Here is a 20,071-nt window from a genome sequence, read left to right on the forward strand (position 1 = left end):
GAGCTTAACTTCAGTCAGCAAAGATCCTCACTGATATCCTCACAGATGCCATTTGGTGGAGGCTGTTAACCAAAGCTCCTTACGCGAGGACAGGAGTGCACGCATCTACTCACGGTCTGTGATCGCGGTAGGGGCTGAACCCCCAACTGCTGCGACACAAATGTCCAAAACAAGACGCAAAAATATGATGTCAACCTTTTTGAATGAGTGTCGACCACTAACTGAATATTAATAAAGGATAAGGTTTTTTTTTATTAAAGATGAGCAGATAAGATTTTATTCTCTCAGATAGAAAAACCTTTTTAGTCCAGTGCTTATTAAAACCCAATTTGTGAATAATATTGTGACTGTATCTCACAAGCAGATGATTTATTCTTTTTTTTTATATTAACAACAGTTTAAGGTCCCATATTTAAACTGTTGCTGTGTTTCATTTGAAGTGTTGTGTGATCCATAAGAAGATATATTTGTGGTTTAAAGAACCAAAGACCATCTCAGTGTAGTTTTACATCTCCTCTCTAAAACTCTCGCTTCTCTCTCGCTGCTTTGTTGTGACATCACAAAGTTACAGGAAGTTCTGACGGCTGGTTTTAAGGCTCAGGTTCTGAATACAGGCTGTGTGCATTTCTCTGTGGACTGAGGCTTTGATACTTTCACAGTATTAATATAGAACCTGGACCTGATCTATAATCAAAGAACACATGGACATCTCCCTTTAGACAATATGGGACATTTAAAACCTGCACTGTGTCTGTCCTGCCGGCTAGTGTTGTCCAGACAGACTGATGCAGCTCCATTTCCGTCGAGAGCCGAGCTGTTGCTTCAGGTGACATGTTCCTTCCACTGCAGTCGAGACGGATGTTGTAGTTTCTTCTGTCCGGCTCCGTGTAAACAGGAGCATCCGCCCGACATGCAGCCGCTCTCGGGTCGACGGTGCAGTCACGGAGATGGTTCAGGATAAGTGCCGTGTTGATTTGCGGTTAAGGAACGCGTCATCTGATGCAACAGTATCGGGAATGAATTAGTTTTGTTTTCACTTCATATTAGCAGCATGGGGCGGTCATTTGCTGAGCGCGGCTGGCGGCTACATCACAGTGGCGTGCTGGCGCTGCCGACAGCTACTGAACACAACGCCACACCTGCATTGTGATTCAGAGGTGTGGAACAAGAGTAGGTATCTGTGGTTATAAATAAGACATCTCAATACAACAACACCTGTTAGCAGGACAGGTGCATTCGTTTCTAACTGTTGTTTTCAGATGTTACTCATGAAGAACAGTGTCTTCAGTGTAATCTTCACGTATTTACAGCTTTCTTAGAATTGCTGATATGTTTTCTTGTCTGATTCTCCTCGAGATCCCCACCACCACCCACCCACCCACCCACCTTCCCCCCGCAGGGCACCCCCAAAGTCTCCAAATCCCATCCCCTCTCCAATCACATAATCCCTAATCGTCATTCAAGTGCATTAGTGAATTATTCCTTTAATCCAATGGGGGGGGGGGGGGAAAGCAGCTTTTTTTTTTTTTCCATGACTCAACGAGCCGCCCTCGGGTCAAGTAATCGAACACAGGATAAGTACACGGCCAATCGTGTCTCCTTTTAATTTGCTTCACCTCGGCCTCGTGTTCAACGCCAGACTCCATGAGCCCACTCAGTCCGCCACATAATGCAAGAACACTTTAAGGTTGTGATGTCGTGTGTGTGTGTGTGTGTGTGTGTGTGAGGCTGGAAAATGTCTTTGGAAAGACTGAAACGAAGCAGTTGGTGATTGTTTGTGTGTGTTTGTATTTATAGCCGAGATACAAACAACAGCAGATGTTGCGTCGACGGCCGCGGTGTGTTTCTGTTCCTCTTCACTAATATTTGCTAATATTCCAGTTGGTGGGAAATAACACGTTTAAACTGCTGTGTGATCTGATTCAGTTTTTCAGGGGTGAATTTGGATTAAATATCAGTTCATACCAGTGAGATTAGTTTAAATGTCCTCACTGCGAACTGAGAGAGAGCTGCCAGGAGACGGCGGTGCTGTTTTCACCTCAACATCCAGTTTATTTTCAACCCCTCCATTGTTGAATTTTTCATAGTAATGGTTGCTGCATTTTCTGACGTCACTGCGGTGTGTGTGGGGTCAGCCCTTTTTCTTCGTCTGCTGGCTGCACACGATTACATGTTTCCTGCTCAGTCTTTCATCCAAAAACACGATGAATGAATTTGCAGTTTTAAATTCAACTGTATTTTCTTTTATGACCTGCTCTCTCTCTTTCAGTCTCAACTAGACTTTTGCCCGGTTAATGAAAGTAAAATTAAATCAAATTAAATCATCTCTAGTAGCAGATTGAAGATATATATCAGCTGCATTTACAGTTTGACAAAAAAAATATAATGTTAAGAGATTAAACTGCACAGAACCAATGTTTTTGTTGTTGTTAAAAGACATTTTAAAGGTTATTTCTGGCCAGACTCGCCTTTTAAATTCTCACTCTGTCGTTGATGACATCTCTCAGAGTCGGCTACAAATCAAACCAGATGATTTTCAACTGTAGACATCTCCCTCACGAAGCCCTGCGCTCCAATGAGAGGCCCATTTGAGGGCTAGAAGTTTTTCCTGCGCTGATCAATACAAACTGAGTTCTGTTTTTAGAGTGATGCCATTTTCACCTCGTTAGATTTGCTGCTGTTTCCTGACTTCTCTCCCCTTTTTCTCCTTCTGAGAGGAAGAAGTCTCAGTGGAGGCTTTCATTCATCTGTGCTCAGGGTCTTACAATCGGTCAGGCTCAGAGAAATCAGTACGATGGTTTCACCTTCATGGTTTAAAAATTCATACCGCAGAGTAATAATTGATGGTTCTTCTGTCCAGTCGGTGTGGGATGGATAATGAAGCCCCTAAGTCATAATTTTCAGTCGTTAGATTTGTACTAACAAACCTGTTTTTGTTTGTGTTTGCAGGAAACGTTGTCGGGACCAATGTCACGGTGCCGGACAGCACGACCAATGTGACCTCCCCCCTCAGCGAGGAGGAAGGGCCTGTTAAGGTCAACGAGGTCGTCGTCACTGTAACCGGGATGGGCAGCTCGGCCAGTCCCGACGCCATCAGCACTGTGACCCAGAGGGCGGGCCGCGTCCCCCGTGCCGGCGAGGAGGAGGAGCAGAGCAGCGGCATGTTTGGCGAATCGGTGATTCCTGCGGTGGAGGAAGTGGGTGTGGCAGCCCCGCCGCAGCTCAGCCCCGATTCGGCCGAGACGGAGCACCTGCTGCCCAGCACCCCACGTAAACAGGATGCCATGGAGGGCGAGGAGGAGGAAGAGGAGGAGGAGGAGGAGCGTCTGCCGCACACCGACCCACCTTGGATCCACGCCAAGGACACAGCCGTGTTTGACCTGGACCACCTTTTCACCACCACTGCCCCGCCCCCAGCCAACCCCTCTAACCCCGACGTCCTCCATGTCGACTTTTTCGACCCTTCCTCCCGTGGGCGCAATCTGGACCTGGCCCCGCCCTCTCCTTCATCACTGGCCCATGAGCTGCAGGGTGGCGACCCGACCTCCTGGGCGATGCCGGACAACTACGACTACCTCACGCCCTATGAGGACGGCGTGTCCCCCACACCCGACGAGTACACCTACAGCACCACAACTGACGCCTACGAGAGCGACGAAGACCTCCGACTGTCTACCGGGTCTCGCTCCAGGCCCCAGGTCCCGGGTTCTGGCCCGTTCATCCCAGGGGCGTCACTCCCTGGTGCGGGAGCGCCGGTACCAAACAAGCCTGTGGCGGCTCCTCCGGCGGCCTCACCAGTGGACGGGTCAGACGGGTTGGGCGGATGCCGCGTGGGCTACCAGATGGTGAACGGAAGCTGCCGCTCGCCCTGCGACTCGCTGCCCAACTACTGTTTCAACGGGGGACAGTGTTACCTGCTGGAGGGCATGGGAGTCTTCTGCAGGTGAGACGCCACAGAAACACAAGACATCTTCATTCAGGGACAAACACGCTGCAGTCTGAATACACAAAACAAGCCACCACCATGCAAACAAGCAATAAACAGACTACAACCCTGCAGCTCCTCAGAGCTGCACCCACATTTTGCGACTGCATCAAAAATCACATGCACTCACCTCAGATCCACAGCTAAGTCAAACCACCTCACACACACGGTGCGTTCAGTGCAAATACATTTCTCCAGTAATAACAGCACCTCTGATGTCTAACACCAACATCCGTAAATATATTAAGAAAAGTGACTCCAAACTTCAGATCTTCCCTCATAATCATCACATTTTTCTTTGGTACCAAAATGAACCCAGGTAATAACTGTCTGTTCATCCACCGTAACCATGGAAACTACCAGAAGTAAATGACTGCATGACTTCCCATGGTGCAGATTCATCAAAATGTAAATGGATAAATATAGGCAAAAAAAAAAGAAAACTTACTGACTCCATAGCAACAGTACATTTTGTGTTTGCATCAACCAAAGCATGAAACCGTGGAAGAGTTAGACCGACTGTGTTGGTGTCAGTGTTGTTGTTGTCCCAGTGGCAAGTGCAGCAACTAACAAAATCAGCTGCAGCCCAAACAGCTTAGTCCCCACAGACCACCAATGGAAAAAGAGGTGACTATAAACTGTTGACAGGAACCTTGAACTGCAAACAAGGTCAGTTGTTGCTTGTTCTTGTTCTTATAATGGATGTTATTATGGAACCACAAGGGTTTATAATTTGTAAAACTTTCCTAGAGTGTGAGGAAGCTCATTGTCAAGCTGTCATATGTTTGCAGTTGCTTGGTCTTGGGGGGGGTTAATCCTCAGGGGACCATGACTGTCTGTGCAGAAGTTTCTGTCAATGCATCAAATAACTGTTTAAAAAGTTGCGGATCGACCAAAATTTCCACACAAAAAAGAAAAGCAAAAGAATTAAAAGACAATCCAAGTGTGCAGCTGCTGCAGGCTTCATGAGGGTCGCTCATTTACATGTTTAATCGACAATAAATACAATGTGCTTGTTCTACACAGCAATGAGAACCCCCCCCCCATAAATAAAAAAAAATAACTTGTTGTCAGCGAGACTCCATGAAACTGCTGATTTAGTTTGCCGCTCTCTGGTCTGGACCATGTGGAAAAGCTCAGTGCAAAATAGAAGCCAGCACGTTATTGTTAATTTGAACAAGAGACTTTTATGAGGAAATGTCCCCCTCGTCTGCCAGGCTGTATTCTGAGGTTGGTTTTTTTTTCCCCTTTTGTGAGAGCTGGAGTCATGCAAACTGTACAGAGACACACAATAATATGAGCAAAAACATGAAGGCACAAACACTCACTCGCTGACACACACTGAACTACAGATTGATATTAATTCATATTTTTCATGTCCGTTAACCCGACTCCGTCCTGTTACTGTATGACCTGCCTTCTAGGCTTCAGCCACAAACTGCAGTAATGACTTTCCTCAATACTCGATCCAATAGGGTCGTGGTGAATCTAGGTGGAGGTCAAAAGTCAAACGGATTAAGAGATATGAGATATAAAATATGGTGTAAGCCACAGAGTAGTTTCAGCTCGATATGAGTCCTCTGCCGCCGCATCTGAAAGTCAACAATCGCAGCGCATCTGTGGATTAAACCGTCCCGATCTGTGATGAGAACAGCTACACTTGGAAAAAAAAACCCCATCACGTCAGCGTGCTGGGTCCAGGATTACAGCTGCTGCAGATGTGGGAAAGATGTGCGATAGCTTTTCAAATACTGTATTAGTGAATGAATGAATGGAATATGAAGGAACCACTACCAAACCTGAACAACAAAGTAAGCCGTATAGAGACTTAGTGAGCACTCACAGGAGTAGATGGTGAGCCACTGTAGCAAGTGAGCGTAACAAGCTGGGAACATGCAAACGCTGGTACGTCCCAGTAGCCCTGCAACCCTCTTTATTTCTTTCCTACACCGTGTCTTTTGCTGCTTCCTGGCCTTTCCCTCTCAGGATTGTTCATCACTTCATTCAATAAAACCTCACTGAAGGTGGAATAAAAAGCTCTGAGAGCTAGCAAGCTGTCAGGTTGTTAGCTTGTGTCTCATCGATTCCCGTCTCACTATTATCCGCAGACTGTTCTTCTTTTGTGGAGCGGTTTGTACTCTGACATGAGGCTAAATAAAAAGGTTGATGGTGCGTTACAGCTAATAATGCTAATAATGAGCGTTTTTGACTCTTCAGCTCCTCGTTCCCTCTGAGGGTCGACACTGTCAAGACGGCTTGTAATAAAGGGGACAAAGGCAAGTCGTCAGGTCGAGGCCGTGCTCTCTTCCACGAGCTTCAATAACTTATTGCAAGCTCTCATTCAACATTTCTTTCATACGTCTTTATGAAAAGCATGTATCCACTACAGCAGTTGCTCCAAAACATGTAAACCTTCGTGATGTTAGCAACATTAAGACGACGATTACTCATGGAAACAACTACAAGTGCAGCTGTGCGAGTTTGATCGTAACTTAGTCCTATCCATAAAAGCGCGGTGTTCATAAAAAATTTTTTTTTCTTCTCCCGAGCTGTGACGTTTAGCGTGCTCATGGGAAAATGGTGTTCATAAATTTTTTTTTTTAAAAAAGCCATAAAAATATAAATATTGAATAAACAGCGATATTAGAGTGTCTCTTCAAAAAGCTACTGTCTTTATTTAGTTTTCTCACTTCTGGAACAAAACCTTCCTCATCAAAGCTGAACCTAAACCACAAAAAAAGATGAATCCAGACTGTGGTGATTCCAAATGTCAATGATGTAACGTCCTCCTGAGATATCGTCATTAGCGTTATAATCAGGTGGACTTCAGCCGCCATTTTGAACTGACGGTCAGCATTCATACAGGAAGAGATCCATCACATGAAAGGCATAGAAAACAATTTACACACCCGCTGCAGCCTTGGTTGAGGGGAAAATGGCTGCATAGAAATCCAGTTTATCACACACACACACACACACACACACACACACACATACACAAAAAAAGTAAACATCTGGAATACTGCAAACATCTCAGACTGATGAGATGTAACGATGTCCGTTTTTGTAAGTGTGTGTGTGTGTGTGTTTGTGCCATCAGTCACATAAACATGGATTTCTCACAGCTCAATGGCAGAGATTATATACATACATACATCTCCCCATAATCATCAAATGAATGAGCCAACCAATCAGTGAGGAGAGACTTCCAATTAGCGCACAGCTGCACAGATTAACATGCAAATTTATGCGCGGTGGCGATCAGCCTCCTGACGGGAGCTGATGGAGAAAATATTACACTGAGTGACACTGTAAACACTGCTGCCTACACACAAACAGGCACACACACACACACACACACACACATGAAGTAGCACAGACATCTCAGCCTGAACTAACACGACAGGCGAAGACGTTGAACATCTACACACTTTGTGACCCCATGACCTCAGGTCAGGGTTATATTCAACAGACCACATCATCACATCATATCTATTCTGTGACCACGACCCCTAATCCTATCTTATCTTTGACCCGCCTCCATGTCAAATATCAGCTGTAGTTTCATGCTCTGAATCATAATTGGAGAATGTTTGAAGATTTGTAGAAGGGGAGAAGATGCTGCATGCGGATGTTTAACATGAACAGATCACTTACCAATTTAATTATGAGGCGGTGGTATAATAACCATAAAGGCATAAGAAAATATAGAAATATATAAGAAACCGACGAGTGCACAATTGGAATATGGCGTCTCTTACAGTGATGAGTGCTGCGGTTGAATTTCAACTGTGTGCACCGTATTCACAAACTACACGGTGCTAGCGACGTCCTGATGTAGCGACGACTCACAGCTGGTGATGCTGCTGACTCTCTAATAACACTCTGAGTTAGCTAGCTCGCTAACCTTCACACAGGCTTATTTCATGGGCAAAAATGGCCATGACTGACAATCCATTCGTCTCTTATGCAGCGGCTCGTACTCAGAGAGAGAAGGTTAAATAAAAGTGAATAATCACCAAACTGTACATCTTCCCGCTCCTTCTTGTATTAGTTTTAGTGTAATAATTTAAAAATGTATGACCTGCTTAAAAACATTAAATTCCATTTTCCTAATTTGCACTTTCCATTTGTGCAGATGCATTTTATAATTAGAAATATTAATTTGTAGGAAACAATAACTGGGCCTCATTAAAAAAAAAAACAGGTTCATTGAGAAAGGAACAGTTGTAAATATTTGCAGTAGTCGACGACCGAGCAGGAAGCAGAAATAATAAACAGATCGCCAGTGTTATTGACTGAGAGGGAAACGGAGCGACGCCGAACAACTCTTGCTAAGCGGTCAACATGATCCAGATATTTAGGGGCAGATTTTGGTCCTCAGTCAGCAGATAGCAGCAGTGACGAACCTCCTGAGAGTGAGTCAGACGAGAAACCGAGAGGCGCTCTGACTGCTGGGCAGAGGCGCAATGTGGGTCAATGGAACGCTGGCACAGATGAGGACCAATATGTTCCTCTGTACGTGTGTGTGTGTTTAGGCATGTTTATGTGTCTGATTACACATGTGACTGAGCTGTGCGTGCACATGTGAAACTGTGAGTTCATGTGTGGGTGTGTGTGTGTGTGTGTGCGTGCAGCTGAACTGAAGCTGCTTCATACATCAGGCCAATTCAATTACAGCAGGATGAATGTTCGGACCTTCCTGCCCTCACAGCGGTAAAACACGCGACCCTTTTGAAGTGCTGTTTACTGACCTCAGAGCAGCCTGACGTATCTCATTCTCACACACTCAGAATATACGTACCTGCGCCGCTGCCGGGGGAACGCTCACCTCTGTCACTGTCGCTGAGTGCAGGCGACTTACTGCTTCAACGCGCTCTGCTTAAACTGCGTCTGAACCGATGCTCCTTTTAATCGAGGGGCAAACAATGAGGCAAAGACTATTTAACAAATTGGATTTATTGATATATTTATATGACGAATTGACATCATGATAAAAAACAGTCAAAGAACTCTGCTCTATAAATTGTACATTCATCTGTGCACAGAGAACATACTCAACAATTATAGATTAGCAACACTTTTAATATTATTTCTGGCATATTAATATATTGATTGAGTCATTTATTTATGATTTTTTTTAGATTTTTGAAGGTTGCATTTAAAGGGACATTTCATTGATTTTTACACAACCAGATCAGGTTTCAGTCTTTTCGGTGGGTCTGTTCGGAGCTTTGTCAAATCTGTTGGGCAACGCACATCTTCCCAGCAGATGGTGCACATAAAAAAACACCAACACCCAGTATTTTCTATGTAATCCCACACACTGACATCAAACATCTCGATCCACTGGGATATTCCACGGACCTGTTTCCCAGAAAACCAGTACTTTTTTCTCACGTTCGCTACCAAGACCGGCACATCCTGTCCGCTGTCTTCGGGGTCGGTGGTTCAGTATCTGTCTGGTCTTTTACGTGAACCGTCCCTCACAGGACTGTTCACGTTACTCAACAACAAAGCTCTGCGCCGGTACGTTTCCCCCGTCAGCATCTAACAGCACAGGACTGAAATATTTACTCAGGCAGATCCGAGAGGCCTCGTGTCTCATCCAAAAATGAAAATGAAATAAATATGTGGAACAGAACCCCCCCCACCCCCCCGTGTTACCACCAGTGTTTTGTACAGTGTTTTAATAAAGATTGCTGTTGAGTTGCGTGATGGGAAATGTAGGATCCAGCGTTTTCTGGAGCTTGGGCCATGTTAGGGAGTAGAAGCGAGGATATCTCAGGCCCTGATGCTTCCAATTTGAACATCCCTTTTAAAAATCTTTTTTCTTCAGCTAGTGATAAATCGCTGCAGGTCTTTTCCTTCAGGATAAGCTCGAGTTTCAGTTTCTTTTTTTTTTTTTTTATGACAGGCAACTCATAACAGTGAAAGCCGAGGAGAAAACACATCATCTCAAGTTATAGAAAATACTTGTGCAGAGGCTGAAGTTGTTGGACTTCACGAAAATAAGATGGAAAAAAAAAAAAAAACTGGAGTTTCTGGGAAGTTTCAAATCAGTCAGCGCGAGCTGTCACGCATGGTGTCTGCCGCTAGTTTAGCTACAGCTCATGTCTTTACTGTCACTTCCTTTGTGGTTAAAAAAAAACACAGACTGAAATAAACTCCAGTGATCAAGTCAGTTTGAAAACACATTTATGACTTCATTAATTTTGTAGGATTGTAGCTCTATACCTCTCTGTAAGTGCACTGCAGTGCTATCTCTTTTTTCTTTTTGGAGCTATCTGCGGCATCTCTGGCGCTGGCTCCCCTTGTCCCTCTGACTGATGGGATCTGACATCGTAAACCGCTCCCTCCTCTGGAGCTGAAGGACCGACGACCATATTCGGAGAAACAGATGAGAGGAAAACAGAGGGAGGGAAGGGACGAGGGTGTGTGTCGGGGAAAACACAAAGAAAGCACAACATGGAGGGTGTTTATATTCTGACTCTTTATTAGAGAATAATGGAGATGTTGGGAGAATAAAGAAAACGAGGGGAATTAAGAGAAAAGAGGAGCGATGGAGGGAAAAGAGATAAAGAAAGTATGAGCAAGAAATGGAAGAGAGAAAGAAAAGAGTGAGAGAGTGGACAGAGAAAAAGTGAGGAGGTGGAAGAGAAACTGAGCGAGAGAATGAGTCAGAACTTTATAACTGTTGCCAGTATGGAAACGACTCGGGCGAGCCAGGTCGAATTTACGGGTGTGTGTGTGTGTGTGTGTGTGTGTGTGTGTGTGTGTGTGTGTGTGTGTGTGCGTGTGTGTGTGTCCTGCAGCTTGATGTAATTAAGGGAAGCTTTGAGCACCAACAGCAGTTTGTATCCATTTTAGATTTCATGATCACATCATGGAAACACACTCAAATACACACTTAGACGTTCACACACACACACACACACACAAATAAACCCCCGTACACACACACACAGACACACACACACACTCCCACACAGGATTATGGGTGTATTAGGGATCACCTCCAAGTCAAAGAGCGTGGGGTCGTGGAATCAGGCCAGAGGTCAAACACACAGGAGATTTATGACGACTGCTGAGAAGGCCAGGACAAAAGACACACACACACATGCAAACACACACACAAACACACACGCAAACACACCCACCCCTTTGTTTTTGCCAAAGGTAGTCTGGTCTGATGTATTCAGTTGTTGACTTCACACACACACACAGACAAATTTGTTTTTGGCAATAGTCGTCATGCAGCAGGATAACTCAGTTTTCACTTTCAGGTTCACTGCACACACACAGACACAGACACACACACACACACACAGTCATGTACACACACATGCAAACAATGACAAGAGTCATCGGGTCTTTATTGATCGTTATGTGGGCGGGGCTAACAGCCTGTATTGAACCAGTTCAATCTGTCGATTGCCGTCAAATTCCACTGCATATCTTGTGCTTTTATTCTGAAAGAGTAGTGGAGAGGAAATCATCTGAGCCAGATTTATCAATACGCAGAGGGACTGGAGTTATGGTGTGTTTTTTCCTGAACTGAAACAAACAAAATACAACCAGAGATGAGTTGTGTTTATAAATTCACTATTTGAAAGATTCATTATAATTATCTTCCTTATAGATCCTGGACGTTTTAGCTCAGGACACTGTAGACTTCATACGCCTAAATATGAACATCTGGCTCTCTGGAGTCAAACACCGGCAAAGCAGTTGATGATCCAGTTCTATCAGAGTTCAGTTCAGTGCAAAGCCTTGTGTGCACTCTTATCATTAACATGTGACCTGGGCCCCATTCCAACCAGCTTCTTCAGTAAAGTCTTACACTGCCTGCTGCTGTTTCAGCCGTCTCCTGAGAGAAAACTGCAATTGTGTTTAAATTCATAATAAAAAAAAATAGCATGCTGGCCTCAAATACGGACTAGTTTCCAACTTTATATTCCTTAGAAAAAAATCCTGGAAACGCTCGTCTACGTGCAATTAACTGTAAACAGAAACAACCTGTTTTAGAAGAGTTTGCTGACATGGTATAACACTAAAACTGCTCTGATGTAAGTTATAAACGATGTCAGAATCAGCTTTGATAGAAAAAAACAAAAAAGCCTTCAACTCTTATGATTCGTGACCACAGTGCAGCTTTGATTTGCACCTACATGCAAAATTAAGACACAGCAAATATAAAAACTTTCATTACCTCGTCAGCAGTGGAAATTAATGTGTCAAAGGTCACTGACCTTTAACTCTTTGTGAGTGCACTGCATTAATTTTCTTTCTCTGGGAACAAATCCTCTGATCCTGTTAAAATGAACAGATTTTTAAAAAAATTAATTTTGCTATAATTAATGCTGGTGGGACCGAGTTCAAAGACTCATCTGTCCAACAGACTTAATGGAAAACTGTTTTAATGTTCAAGCAAAGTAACTGACGCAACCTCTGATATCAGCTGTAGTTTTGCATTGTTAAGATGAACGCACGTGTCGTTCCTTCCTGCGCTCCCGGTCGGGATCAGAAGCTGAGGTGCTTTCATCCCGTCGACGGCTGCTGGTTGTAGTAACTGCGGGCGCGGGACACATCTGCATACCGGTAATTGGTTTGCAGTTTATGGCGTTGTGAGCGCTCCCCGGGGACTCGGGGAGGGTTTATCCAAAATAGGTTTTGGTTACAGTCGCATCCGCGGATCCATGCTGAGGGAGTCATTCAATCACAGTGTTACCCAGCCTCTCTTTATATATGATAGATGATATGAAGGTTAGCGCTTAGACACAGCCTGACAGACAAACTCTGTAAATGTGACAAACAAAACAGAGACGTGCAAAGCGAGGTGTTTTTGCTGCGTATATCTCTGGATTTTTATCGGACTGGAGGAACTGCTGTGGTTTTCAGGAATGTTCACGCAGCGTCACAGAATATCAGACGCTGTTTGTGAGCTCACATTCAAACACAGGATTATTGTGCTTTTGCCTGAACCCTGGAAAAAGAACTTCTTCACCTGACGAAAATGTGGTTTGAACTGGTCGGATTCTCCCGAAGCCAAAACGGAGAACCGAGATTATGTCGTCATGTTTTTTTTTTTTTATAAATCCCCCTTTTCAGTTTTCAAATCAAGGGATTTAACGTTACCGGCTGATTGAATGGAACAGCGTTGTCCCCGCTGTGTCTACTAATAAGGTTATAATGGCTCCATCTGCATAATGGAAGCCGACGTAGTGATATTTTATTTAAGCTGGTTTGTTTGGAATCTGCTGCAGAGGACTGGATGCCTCTGGGAAATCTAGGAGGACAGCTGATGAAAGACAAAAAGCAACTGACCTAAAATAACATAATTAAAATGTGTGTTTGAGATGGAGGTGGCCTGGATTTTTACTCGATCACTATCCCTTTTGTTCATTTGTCTGTTTTATTATTTTCTTTAAACTCAGCTGCTGAATCTCTCAGACATCAGGAACACGTCGCGGGCACAGAGCTCCTGTCTTCCTCATCTGTTTTATTTTTCATAGTTTCTCTCCCAACATGCGTCACATGCTGTCAATCAGCAGCACAGCGGAGACGCCAGATGTTCACAGTGACAGTGAAAGAACGACTGAGGCAGCGTTGCGTTTCCCGGCTCCTCTGAACCAAAAAACAACATAACTTAATTAGAACAAGTGTGAGTCATCACGGGAGTGTGGACCGGAGTTTACAGTATTTGCAGTGATTTTACAGTAACATTAAAATACAAAATAATAGAATAATAAAAAACAAGTCGGTTGGTTACTGCAGCAGAAAATGTCTTTGACTCACGCAAACAAACAGTTAAAGCAGCAAATAGAACAACTGTGGTCACAAAATACCATTGATGAATAAAACACAGTACAAAACGTTAAGTGAAGTGCAGTGGAGAAGGATCTGAGGCTCTATTTTTTATTTTGATTTGCTGACTAGTCATAAAAGACTTTATATTTTTAATACCATTTAATACCATTAAAAGATGTTGTAGATGCCAAACGCCAGTCATGGTGTAAAACCACTGTAATGCTCAGCAGAATATGATCAGTGGCTCCAAATGTTTAGGCTTGAAATCCTTTTTAAAGGTCCCGTATTGCATAAAGTCATATTTCCATGTGTTGTTTGATTATAGATCAGCTCTAGTTTCTAGATTAATACTGTGAAAGTATCAAAGCCTCAGTCCACAGAGAAACGCACACAGCCTGTATTCAGAAAGCAAGCCCTTAAAACCAGCCGTCAGGACTTTGTGATGTCACAACAAAGCAGTCACCACTCTCAACCATGTCCCAAGCCCCGCCCACCTGGACCAGCTTTGCAGGATAAGCTCTGTTACCAGAGCTCCAGAGGGAAGTCTGAGAGAGTAAAACTACATTGAGATGTTTTTTGGTTCTTAAAACCACGAATATAAAGTATAAGCGTAACGTATGGACCCTTAAACAACGTCATGTCTGCTCACCACCCTTTGTAGCAGGCTGTATGAGGGGTGAGCAGTTCAACCGTAGGGTCCCGCAGAGTGTTCCCTTCTCATGTTGTTTAATTTGAATAGTTTTTAAGAGGCTTAATGAGCTAAAACTATCTGCTGTACTTATTTATTTAATTTCAAAAAGAAGTACTGAGAAAACAAAATTCATAACTAATAATGTAATAAACCCAGTGATGTCTCTGAGATGAACCGAGCCAGTGAAGTCACACAGCTATTTTCTATTAACCCCACCTCAGTCAGGCATCTTTTTCTTGTTAAAACAAAACAAAAAAGGACCATAAACTTTTACCCTCTGTCTGCCTTCGTTAAATTTCCCATAAAGCCATCTAATCAGATGAGATGAAACTCTGTGTCCACGGCCTCTCCTCCTCCTCCTCCTCCTCCTCTCCTCAGTGTTTTAAGACCAAATCCAGTTTTTAAATCCTGCCCTCAGCCTGACCCGTGGTTTCTCTTCCCCTCCCAAAAGCCCTCACGCGGCGCATTGAGGAAAAAAAAAAAAGTTAGCTTTTATCCTGCGAAGAAAAAGAGTTTTTTAGAGACACAGAGCTGTACCCTCGCCTGTCCTCTGCTGGCCTTTTGTCATCAGATCCACCTCTCTCTGGGTGCTACAGAGACCTCACTCTCACTTTTTCCCTCCTTCTCCGTCTCTGCAGCTGTTGCATGAGAAAATACACTTTGCTTCGAGGAAGAAAAGTTTAAAAATAGCGTCGTTTTAATGCAACTATTTATGATCTATGTTAAAATATTCAGAGAACACCCCGCTGTGCCCTCTCCCATCACTGCAGATCCAGAGCTCTCAGAGTCCGGCCTCCTGTTTTCCAAAGACCCTGTAAAAATATGTTTCTCCCCCTCAGTTTGTTCTCCATCCACATGGTTTAAGAAAATGTATTTCTCTTTACAGCGTTCAGGACCTCCACCGAGCCTCCAAAATCATTTCAATTTGTTAGAGCTTCCACTAATCATCAACTATTTTGATGCGGATCCAGATGCAGATTGAAGATTTCTAAACATTTTTCTGTCATTAAAATAACAAAATTACCGTAAATGACGTGCAGCCACAAGGGAGGAGGAGGAGTGACTTGTATTGTTAATGATTCCTACATTTCTGGAACTGCGCCTGAGCGGGGAGCCTCTCCACAGTAATTCAGCTGTTTACTGATCCACGGTTTAACTGTGAACCAAAACTTCGCTGAAATCTGTCGTCCTGCCAACAAACAAACATAAGCAATACAAAAAAAACAGGAAAAAAACATTTAAACAAACAGATCTTCCTTGGAAGAGGTGAAACTGCCAGTTTGACTGCCAGCGTCACAGAAGAGATCATTTCATTTTTTATCAAAATCAGATGCAGAACACGGCAACTTCGCTACGAAGAAACACAGTGAGTCGGGTGATTAGACGGTTATCTTGTTCAGTGAGGGATTATTTACAGACAAATGTGGATGCACATGCACGTGGATGCACATGCACGTGGATGTTTCCGTTTCCCCATCAGATAAACTAACTCATCTGAGCTTTTTCACATCCAGGGCCGTAAAATTCTTACTTTTAACAAGTCTGCACGTTGCATTACAGTGTGGTTCATCTTAGGGAAAGATCGTAGTCACGGTTGATAAAAACACAGATGTCAATTACTGGTTTGTGATGGGGACGACTCTGTGATGGCTCTGCACCCATCCACCACCCTAACCTCCACACCCTTACTCTCTGCCTCTGGTAGCTGTGAAGGGTAAATCATTTACTGCTTTGGCATTGAACTGTGGTTGTGGCCGTAAATCGTGAGGTGCACAATCCTCCGACATCGGTGTAATCTGTAAAGGATACTTGTCTGGATTAAGTGGTTTAGAAAATCTGGTGTTTGCTGTCCGTCTGATTGATTGACAGCAGGTTTGTTGCTCTCAGCATGTTTCCTGATCTCAGTGAGAGTGTTGTCTTAACTCTGGTCAAAACTATGAAAATAAAACCCAAGTTTTAATAAACTGGAGTTATTCTTTAAGCAGGCGTATTAATTCCCTGGTATCGGTATGTTCCGTTTTAAAACTACCCCGTCACTGCCTGCACCCTGCCGGCCTGTGGACCTAAACCTGCTGACCCCTCTGTCTTGAATTTGCCTCACACGCCCCCCTCCTCCTCCCCTGTCCTCCGCTTCTCCGCCCTTTTCACCCTCCATTACTCCTCATCAAAACCAACAGGGGGTCTTATTAGAGGGCTGCAGCCACATCTGCACAATTGTCACCCTTTGTAAGTTAAATTAAAGACTCTCTGTCTGTTTCTCTGTCTGTCTGGCTCCCCCTCTCTCGCCCCAGCGGGCCGGCCTAATCAGGTAAATATTGAGGGGATTTGTTAGTTCATTGTGAGGTGGCTCGGGCCACCCCGATGCTAATTCTTCTGTATTCCTGCTGGGCTTCGACTCCCCTTTAAATGCAGCTGTGGTGAGCCACGGCGATGGAGATAATGACGGGTCGGGGAGGGAAAAAACTCTGTTTTCTTTGTCCCTGATGAGGCGTCATTTCCAATTTGACTCTGTGCAGCTGCCCTGGACGTGAGACTTCTGGAGAAGGAAATTCAATCCTAACACCGTCTGAGATTCAGACACAGCTCATTGCCTCTCATGTCAGTTTGTTAAACCACGTTCCAGAAATCTTAATGGATAAGGCCAATGTCATTCTGTATTTTTTATACTGTTGACAAATCCCTTGAAAAGATCAGAACCAACATTTATCATTATTATTAATACTTTCTGATTTCCCTTCCCTGCCTGTGACTCTCAGACGGCCATTTGTAAATTTTAATCTTTATAAATGTGCAGATATATACTTTCATTTTTTTTTTAAATTCCTTGATAATTTCTTTCAGCAGCTGGGCAGTGTAGTTTCAGGAAACGTTAACTCCAACAGAAGTAAATCGTGCATTGTTGGGGACTATTTTTAGCTGCGGATTAATCCACATTTGGTGTTCTACAGCCCTGAGAGCTCTGACAGCACCGGATGGTTCATTCATGGTGCCCAGAGGATGAATCCTCCGCACTCTGATGATCCAGTAACCTTTTCCTCTAGCGCCATCTTCAGGTCAACATTTTTAGTTTGTCCAAAGCTTTTGATTTATGACCAAAGAGCTGCAAAACTATCATTTTCCCATCAGCCTCAGTTGTACTTTAATTAGTAAGTGATATCATGCTAACATGCTTGTAAACATTTCACCTGCTTCACATCAGCATGTTAGCGCCGTCATGTTGATCCTGTTAGCATGCTGATGTTAGCATTTACCTCAAAGGAAACACAGAGTCGACTCTCAGCTCGACGGCTGAGAGGCACAAGATGCATCAGGCCGTAGATACACTGGTAATACTTGTTGGTGCAGCTCAGCTGAGTAGTCGGGTTTTGTTTTTCTCATTTCTTTACAATTACAACCCGACCAGAACATCCACCTCAGACCGCTGTGTTTTCCTCCTAATGTCAGTTGCACAACCCTGAAAGCAGAGACACGATTCAGCTGGAGGCGCTTGGCAAAGTGCAGGAGGGAAGAGGAGGAGGAAGGAGGGACGAGGGAGGGAGGGAGAGGAAAGATGGGGAGGTAAAGAGCCGGTGAACAAGAAAAAGAGATTTTCAAGAAGACACAGCAGCAGGAGCGAAGAAACAAGAGAGGAAGAAAAGAAAAGAAAAGAAATGGCCGCTAAAACACGACGACTGTGTCCCCTGTGGACGGCTGCTCGAGGGTGCGTGCGTGCGTGTGATGGAATGACATGTCAGCGCCGCATCTGCTGCGTTTGCCGCTCAGCTGGGTCGCCATGACGACCAGCACATCCTCACTCGCTCGCCCTCCTTCCTTTTATGCATCTCCCTCTCTCTATTTGCATCCCTCCCCCACCCTCGTCCCTCCACCCGACCCTGACTTACATAAACCTCTTCTTTGTACGAAACGAGCAGAAACGCTCCGAGGTTGAGTGCATCGAAGTCTCCTTGAAAATGTGATATTAGGCTTCAACGCTCTCTCTCTCTCTCTTTTTCTCACTTTCTCACATACTCTCAAAATGCCTCCTGGCTTGTTGCCAGCGTTTCCCTTCAGCTGGCAAAATAAAAGCGTCAAGGATTCAGGAAGGATACAGGAAGTCGACGGGTGAAAGGAGCCTGCTCAGCATGGAGAGAGCGTAGCAGGAGCGGCCGTACATCCCCACACCTCCATTCATTTAGTACTCCTTCATCTGTGTGTGTGTGTGTGTGTGTGTGTGTGTGCATTTTATTAGGAACACCTGTACACCTGCTGATTCATGCAATTACCTAATCACCAAATATGTACTTAAAGGCATAGTTTTACATTTTTGGAAACAGTTATTTGCTTCCTTGTTTAGATTTGGATGAGAAGAAGGAGATGATTAGCTTAGCTTAGCATAAGACACAGAAACCATAGACTGTATATAGCGTTGGACGTCGCCTCCTGTGACATCACCTATAGATTCGTGAAGCGCGGTTGTTGGTTTCTGAAGCGCGGCAGCGATAAAAGGGCCGAGAGGTGGTGTGTCTGTGGAGCCGAGACTTCGGAGCATGTCTGGTTTGTGGCGCGTATACGCTCACCCACCTGTCACTCAAAGTGGCCACACCCTCTATTATGCATAACAGGGAAGTTGTATAAAAATTCAGTCTAAACGTGTTTATTTCTGCTGTAAAGTTGGACATTTTAACACGGGAGTCTGTGGGGATTGACTCACCGTGGTCATTGGAGGAACTGCAGTTTTTAGTACTTCAGAAGTTGCAGCGTGATGAAAACGGGGAAACACCCTGGCTCCGTCCAAAGTTTAAAAACACCTACCAACACCCCCAAAGCTGAATTTACATGTATCTTGTTTAATTATAGTAGTACACAAACATTTAGTCATTTTAGAGTGAGTTACCTGCTGTAAGTGAACAGTTCATCGGTCTACACAGCATCTCTGCTGCTTGCCTGCAACCTCCCAGTAAAGACAAAACTCACTACACCTGTGTTTGAGCTTTAGGTGTTGATAGCAGTTTATTTGAAATGTGCATCCCCCTGTTATTGTGCTATAAGCTAAGCTACAGTAGACGCCTGCTGGATCTAGCTCCTGGTGTCAATCTTCTCATCTGACTCAGCGAGAAAGCAAATAAATGTATCTCCCAAAATGTAAAGCTTTGCCTTTCATTCACACACAGCTTATCTAAATCAGCAAAACTCATTTCATCCATAAATCCAGACTGATACTGTAAATCTTTGCTGTATTTTTAATGGAAACAAACAGTCGCTCGGCAGCGTTATGGTTTCATGAAGTGGTGAAATAGGTTTGATATTTTACACTGCCAAACAGTCTGTAGACAAAGCCATCTGCCTGTCGTTTATGTCCCCGGGCGGACGCCGCACTCTGCCAAACGGCTACGCAGGGAGTCTGGGACTCAGATGGCGGCTGTGTGTGTGTGTGTGTGTTTGTGTGTGTGTGTCCACATATGTGCCCATAATGTACATCCACACATGGATGCCCATATGCAATGTGTTAGATCTTATAAGAGCAAATGTCTTTTATGACTGGGTGTGTGTGTGTGTGTGTGTGTGTGTGTGTGTGTGTGTGTTTACAGCCTGAAAATTGCCCCAGG

At 44.2% G+C, this 20,071-nt stretch overlaps 1 protein-coding gene across 5 annotated transcripts in view; it reads left to right on the plus strand.

The window, feature by feature from the left end:
- The window catches only part of cspg5 (chondroitin sulfate proteoglycan 5), a 54,309-nt gene that overhangs the window by 17,630 nt on the left and 16,608 nt on the right, over positions 1–20,071 (plus strand). For all 5 annotated transcript variants that reach the window (XM_022746164.1, XM_022746166.1, XM_022746165.1 and 2 more), the window contains exon 2: positions 2,950–3,943. In XM_022746164.1, coding sequence (XP_022601885.1) covers positions 2,950–3,943 — 994 coding nt within the window. The remainder of the gene's footprint in view (positions 1–2,949; positions 3,944–20,071) is intronic.

The sequence above is a fragment of the Seriola dumerili genome, unplaced genomic scaffold, assembly GCF_002260705.1.
Source record: "Seriola dumerili isolate Sdu_G_001 unplaced genomic scaffold, Sdu_1.0 BDQW01000092.1, whole genome shotgun sequence".
Lineage (NCBI taxonomy): Eukaryota > Metazoa > Chordata > Actinopteri > Carangiformes > Carangidae > Seriola > Seriola dumerili.